The sequence below is a fragment of the Endocarpon pusillum genome, assembly GCF_000464535.1.
Source record: "Endocarpon pusillum Z07020 unplaced genomic scaffold C720841, whole genome shotgun sequence".
NCBI classification, from domain to species: Eukaryota; Fungi; Ascomycota; class Eurotiomycetes; order Verrucariales; family Verrucariaceae; genus Endocarpon; species Endocarpon pusillum.
In genome coordinates, this window is record NW_006913581.1 from 78806 (window position 1) to 86272 (window position 7467).

At 44.3% G+C, this 7467-nt stretch overlaps 2 protein-coding genes across 2 annotated transcripts; both read left to right on the forward strand.

Moving 5' to 3' along the window:
* Positions 1–326: 326 nt before the first annotated feature.
* On the forward strand, positions 327–1778 carry EPUS_08273 (uncharacterized protein; the record flags this gene model as incomplete). The annotated part of the gene is made up of 3 exons (XM_007788485.1): positions 327–656; positions 710–1084; positions 1140–1778. The coding sequence occupies 3 exons, from the start codon at positions 327–329 to the stop codon at positions 1776–1778; spliced, it is 1344 nt and encodes a 447-aa protein (XP_007786675.1).
* A 541-nt stretch (positions 1779–2319) lies between these two features.
* EPUS_08274 (uncharacterized protein) lies at positions 2320–2952 on the forward strand (the record flags this gene model as incomplete). Its single annotated transcript, XM_007788486.1, has 1 exon — positions 2320–2952. One exon carries the CDS (start codon positions 2320–2322, stop codon positions 2950–2952), a length of 633 nt encoding a protein of 210 aa, XP_007786676.1.
* Positions 2953–7467: the final 4515 nt, after the last annotated feature.

Below are 7467 nucleotides of genomic sequence, written 5' to 3' on the forward strand. Positions count from 1 at the left end.
TCTGCCTGTCTATTCCGAGTTTATACTTGCAAGTCATCATCCACGCCTTGCGCTGTATGGTATTTTACACAGACCACATGTATCTTCAGAAGTGTTCGTCCTTGGTGACCCACGAAAACTTGTCGCCTAGCGGGGCTTACTGGCGGGATCAATTTCTGTATTTGCTTGTCTGCTTGCCTCTTGAGAAACATCTATTATTTGTGAGCCTGTCCATGAGGCTTTTCTTCCGTGATAGCCGTTTACTTTCTACAGCTTGGTCTTCGTGATCGTCCTCTTCACTGAAAATCGATACCCTTCGCCCACCAGACCTTTCGCTAGATAAAAAGATGCCTCGTGCTTTCTTTTCCACCAAGCTGTTCAAGAAATCTTCCCACGCTCCATCCCATGCGTTCTCGGCCAACAAGCAATCGGCTCTCTCCAGTCTTCAAAAACTCAAGGAATCATGCAAAACACGGGTCCACACCTTGAAGGCCAGCCTGCACTCCAGAACAACCACTCCTCAGCTTGTTGGCAAGGATGAAGCTGCCAGTGAATTCGATATCTCCCAATGCTTGCCCATGGTGGATGATATTGGAGCAGACCTCGGCCTAACATTTAGCCACCACGAAGTACGGCAATCGAGCACGCCTTCCTCATCTCCGAGTGAAGGTAGCCAGGTAGGCTCAGGGCGTTTTCAGTCGGGCAGGGAGACAGGCTAATGAAGCGACAGGTCGAACATATACCTCCGGAAAGTTTCCAACTGTTGCCATTCCCTGCCAACGACAGCCACATCCATGTTAGAAGTTCAATCACAATTACTTACAACCTTCAGGACGACTCGCAGGAAATGCTGGTACCTCAATGTCCTTTCACTGACGTTAAATATGGGTCAACTACTGCTTCTGTCACCGCAACACCACAATCAGCCTCTCTTCGCCCCTCCACTGATGAAACGAATGAACCTGGTCCTTCTATGGGGCCCGCGGCAGTATCAAAGCCCCATAACATCATCATTTATCCAAGTAGAAGCTCATGCGGTGAAAACAATGATGGCAGTGTGCTGCTCGACCCTGCTGATCAGACCCTGTCTTCCCCTGAATCAGATGTAAGAGCTACCCTCTCACATCCGCTTTCCTCCCCATACGCTGATAGGTTAACAGAATGACACTTCAATTTCTGATATCCTCAAAAAGGACGTCCGCGCTGCTCGCCAGGCAACATATGATGTGCCTAGAGCAGCCGGTGCGCAGCAAGCCCTTCTTGACCTTGCTGGTATCTATGCCGATACAGGCGATTCTCAGGCTGATAGAAAAGTAGTCTCTATCAGCAAGAACTGTGAAAACGAGTTTGGGGACGAGCTAGCCAGCTCCAACCAAGAGATTGAGCTCTGGATGGTTGAAAGCGAATGTCTAAGCCTGACCAAACCCGATTACGTTGGTCGTACTGGAACCTCAGATAACGCTGATCACGCTTCGCCACAGACGGCCTCCAAATTGCATGAGCATCGCAAGTCGCCGAGTGGTTGGGTGTCGCGGCTACAGCTTAAAATCCTTCAGCTGCAGCAAGAGAATCAGGAGTTGGAAGCGAAGATTGAATTATTCGAGGAGAATAAAGAGCCCACCAGGCAGGTGAACGAGAGAGAGATCGGCGAATTAAGTGCGGAAAACAATCGTCTGAGTTTAAGGAACTCCTCACTTTATTACAAATTTCGTCGGGCTCAGGAGGCTCTTGCAGAGGAACGCAGGAAGGGTAAGACCGCGAAGGGTTCCAGAGATGCCAACTCACTTCTTTGCATATAAACAAGAAGGCTTTACAACGGAAGATTGGCTAACTTCAAATAGAGCTCTATCAGGCTTCGGAGGCGGGATCTAGAGAGTCCTTTATGTACAGAAAGAGCTCGATTCTAGCAACGCGGACTGCATTGCAGAGGGTATTGATCACTTTGCAGTTTCATACAAGAAAGGAACGGGTCTAAGTCCAGCTCAATGGAAGGACTTGGTCAAGGCAATCATACCGAGGCATCACCGTTTGCTAGCTGAGCTTAAAAATGTCCAGGTACATTTCTAGGAGCTCGGATGCAAAAGGGAAAAGATTGAATCTGCATTGCGAGAAGCCCAAAGAGAAGCTTGGATCAAGAAACACCTTTGACGAAGAAGCAGGACTCTTGAGCTTTCGCAGCAAATGCCCAAGGAAGCCAACGAATGTGCTGCTACATCGGCCAAAAATTCTGGAGGACTTGAAACTCGATACGAACTGAGCCGAGAAGTGTCTAGGCGGCTGTTTGCAGACAGTCGGCAGTCCAGTGCTTCGAAAGATGAGTAAATCAAGATCCTGATCACGATGGTGGCATCTGTTCACCTGAAGCACATTCTCAATCAAAGACATATTGAGCTCAACGATGTAAGTCATCTTGTTGCGACACCAAGGCTGGTTCAAAGTCTGAACAACCACGTCATTGGCGCTGATACTAAGCGAGGTGAGCTAGGCATGGAGAACAAGAAGCTGGAATGTCAGCTCGGAGAAGCCAAAGTCTGCCTTGTCCATGATCATGAAGCTGAAGGGCGCCGGAAAGCGGAGCTGGAGAAGGTCAGAGCTGACCTTGCAGAACGCAAGCAGTGTGTTGATTGCTGGCAGCGTACTGCAGTAGCTCAGCTCGACAAGTATGCTCCAGGCGTCATCGGGCAGGCGAGGGAGGTCACGTTAACAACACTCCAAGCGAAGGTCGAGAACGCCGAGGCTGGAATGACAGAATTGGTCAATCATAATAATAGCTTGGACACGCATCTCGGCGAACTGGAATTTGAGCTTGGGGTTAATGAAAGACGTCTTACGTGGGATGAATCCTTGAAAATTGGTTTCTATAAACATCATTGCAGCACAGTGGAGGAAATCGAAGAGAACAAATCTAAAACAGCCATGATTAAAGTGTTCGAGGCTCGCTTCTCAAAAGAACTCGCGAAGAATCCGATTTGAAATGCCTACGGTCAGCACGGAAACCTTCAAGACCATGTAGGGCCAGATCTCACTGATCGCACCCACCTCGAGAAAGAAGAGGCGAAGATGATCTGAGGTACCCGGACCTCGACCAGGGGAGGATCACAGCAATCTATGGTCATGGGCCTGCTGCCTACAAACCCCAACCACAAAATGAGATGCCGGAAGGCTATCCCGAGCGGAAAGCTGCGCAAGGCATTGCTAACTTGAAGTCGCAAGTTGAGGAGATGAAAGTAAGGTTGTGGCGTTATGAAAAGGATGCTAGTAACATCCACAAAAGGAGGTAAAGATTCAAAGTTGGAAGATTACGCTAAGGATCCAAAAGGAGAATCGGAAACCCAGGAGGATGGAGGCACTAGCCGTGGCCCGAAGCTTGGCGCCAAAATTCTGTGCAGTTAAGGATCCTCCTCCTTTATACCCCTTGCCTTCTACTACTTATTATTCCACCATCTTTGAACAGAAATAGCTCAAAATGGCCACAGAGATCCCCCGTCGCCGGCGCGCCCCTGCGAACAGCGTATGCTCGAATCCTCCGTCTCCTCAGGCCCCCAGAGCCCCCCAAACTATTCTTGACACTCCGCGGCGTACGAAGCTCCTTGCTGATGCACGAGCTTACGCAGGCAAAATGCCTCGGAAAGAGCTATTTAAGATATATAATGTAGCCCAGAGAACTGGCTATAAGATCCTAAAGCAATGAACTATGCGCCGTGGCCCTGGCGTTCATAATAGAGGTCGAAAGCGAATTTTGGAAGATCATCAATGCGCAGCAATTGAAGCAGTAGAAGATGCTAATTTCTTCTTTGCTTCTTCAAGTCACTATAGGGTAGCAAGGGATATTGGTCTAGCAACAGGATCTGAACGTGCTATTTAAAGAAATATAGCAGATTTTGGTATAGGAACATACCGTGCATTGCAGAAGAAATGGCTCCTAGAGCATTCGATTGAAGTACACAATCTTTGGGCATTTGAACACCGCTATTATAACTTAGAAGACTTTAAAAAGTATTAGTGGTGTGATGAGTCTTATTTTGCTACTGGCCTTTAATAGCAGGCCTTAGTTCATTGTCACTGTGGCCAGGAGAATCAAGAAAAGCTCTCAAAAACCTAATACAAACTCAAGCGCAAAAACCAGACTATCTATGTCTTTACAACTATCAGTAGGAACTTCAAGGGTACCCTCCACTTCTATACAGGCACAGGGAAAGGCGGAAGGCTTATCTAAGCTGATTATGTGAAGATTTTAGAGGAGGTTGTTGCTCCAGAATAGGATAAAAATCTTATTTTGATCAAAGATAACGATGGACCACATGGTACGAAGGGCAAGGCTAATAACAAGGCTAAGCAAGCCAAGATCAAGCTTAACATCAAGTGGCAAGCTCAGCCTTCTAATTCGCCAGATCTCAACCCTATTGAGACCATTTAGCGCATTATCAAGCAGCGTTTGAAGAATAGGGGGGTCATCTTCCAAACTGAGGCGCTGAAGGCTGCTATCCAGGAGGAATGGGATAAAATTAGCATTAAGGAGATCAACAATGCTATCTCTACCATGCCAGATAGAGTAACTTGTTTGCAAGAGCGTTTTGGGAAGGCCATACCCTATTAGAGGGAGTAGATAGAAATGCAGAATCCTTAACTGCACAGAATTTTGGCGCCAAGCTTCGGCCCAATAGGTAGAGCCCTTAGAGGGCCGGAGCTAAGGGCCAAAATTCTTGACAGTTCTCACCCTCCTCAACAACCCCCCCTATCTTTGAACGCTCTTAACTCCACCAAATCAACTCCTATTTGACTACAAAATAGCCAAAATAAACAAAACCACCCGAAGAACCTGTCGACAGGTTAATTCGTCAGTTTCGATTACCCCTACGTCGCCACGACGACCACAAAAAATTGTGGATACCCCTCGAAGAACGCGCCTTATTTGCGCCGCAGAGTCTACCGCTGGCAAACTACCTCGTAAGGAGTTATTCAAAGCACATAGAGTTTCTGAATCTACTAGCTATCGAATACTCAAGCCGAAATCAACGCGCCGCAGCGAACGCATACATAATCAAGGTCGAAAGCGAGTTTTTGCTCCTTATTAATGTGATGCTATTGAAACAGTTGAAAATGCCTCATTTTAATCTGCAGCTACCTCTTATTATGCTATTGCAAGAGCTATTAGCTTAGATAATGGATCTGAACGAGCAATTCGAAGAAATATAGCTGAGCAGGGCGTGGGGACCTTCATAACGCAACAGAAAAAATTTAGTTATTCTAAGTCAATTGAAAAACGCGGAATTTGGGCATTTGACCGTCGATATTGGCATTTAGACGACTTCAAACGCTATAAATATAGCGATGAATCACACTTCGCTTGTGCCCTATAACGACAAGCTCGAATTCATTGTTGTCGTGGCACAGATACACGAAATGCACCCAAAAAGATTCAATTTCAATTCAAACGCTGAAATCAAGTATGGCACATTTTTGCGTATATTGGATGGGATTTCAAAAGCAAGCTACACTTCTATACTGGCTCAGGAGTAGAGTGGAGACTTACGCAAGTTGATTATGTTACTATTTTGGAGGAAGTTGTTGCTCCTGATTAAGATCCTAGTTGAGTACTTTTGGAGGACAACGATAACGCCCATAGTACCCGCGGCGATGCTGAGAACAAATACAAACAAGTAAAGAAACGTTTAGGCATTAATTAGGAATCCAATCCTCTAGATTCGCCTGATTTGAATCCAATTAAGTCGATTTGGAGGATAATAAAGCAGAGGTTGAAGAACCGAGGGCCAATCTTCGATATAGAAGCACTACGCAAGGCTATTGAGGAGGAATGGGATAAAATTACTCTCAAGGAGATCAATAAGGCAATTAGTACGATGCCAGATCGAGTAACTGCCTTGAGAGAGCGAAATGGGCTCCCTATCCCTTATTGAATAGATGTATGTAGAAATAGTGGTGTTAGCGAGAACTGTCAAGAATTTTGGCCCCTAGCTCCAGGCCTGAAGCTCCGTGCCAAAATTCTGTGCAGTTAAGGATTCTGCATTTCTACTCTACTCCCTCTAATAGGGTATAGCCTTCCCAAAACGCTCTTGCAAACAAGTTACTCTATCTGGCATGATAGAGATAGCATTATTAATCTCCTCCAGGGTGATTTTATCCCATTCCTCCTGGATAGCCACCTTCAGCACCTTAGTTTGAAAGATCATCCCCTGATTCTTTAAACGCTGCTTAATAATGCGCCAGATGATCTTAATAGGGTTGAGATCTGGCGAATTAGAAGGCTGAGCTTGCCAGTTAATATTAAGCTTGTTCTTTACGTGCTTAACTTTATTATTAGCAACACCCTTTGTGCTATATAGTCTATTATTATCTTTAATCAGAATGAGATTTTCATCTTATTCTAGAGTAATAACTTCCTTTAAAATCTTGATATAATTAGCTTAGATAAGCTGCCCGCCTTTCCCTGTGCCTGTATAAAAGTAGAGAGTGCCCTTAAAGTTCTAACTAATAATTATATAAATATAAATAATCTAGTTTTTATGTTTAAGTTTATATTAGGTTTTTAAGAGCTTTTCTTTATTTTTTTAGCTATAGTGATAATAAATAAGGGCCTGTTATTAAAGACTAATAGCAAAATATAACTTATTATATTAATAATACTTTTTAAAGTCTTCTTAGTTATAATAGTAGTGCTTAAATGCCTAGAGATTACGTGCTTTAACTAAGTGTGCTAGCAGCTATTTCTTCTGCAATACACAATAGGTTCCTATACTAGAATCAGCCATATTTCTTTAAATAGTACGCTTAGATCTATTTGCTAGATCAATGTCCTTTGCTATTCTATAATAACTTAAAGCAGCAAAGGAGAAATTCGCATCTTTAACAGCTTTGATTGCTGCACATTAATAATCCTCTAAAATTCGCTTTCAACCCCTATTATAAACGCCAGGGCCACAGCGCATAGTTCCTTGCTTTAGGATCTTGTAGCCTGTTCTCTCAGCTATATTGTATATCTTGAATAGCTCTTTCTAAGGCATTTTGCCTGCGTACGCACGTGCGTTAGCAAGGAGCTTCGTACGCCGCAGAGTATCAAGAATAGTTTGAGGGGCCCTGGGGGCCTGGGGAGAGGAAGGATTTGAGCAAACGCTGTCTGCAGCAGCGCGCCGGCGACGGGGGAGCTCTGTAGCCATTTTGGAGTTGATTCTAATCTGTGATAGTGGAGTTATTAGTAGTTGAAGTTTTAATGGGTAGAAATACAGGATCCTTAACTGCACAGAAATTTGGCATAGAGCTTTAGCCTGAAGCTTAGCGCTGAAATTTATAGTACTTCTCAGATTAGTGCTTAGATTATAATACTTTAATCTTTATTTATAATATTAAAATAAGCTATTTTTTAATAATTTAAAATCTAGAATAAAGATCTATGTTAAGAATGCATACTAATTAGCAGATTATAGTCTACACTATTTAGCTGTACACGTATAGCCAAATATTGCCCGGTCA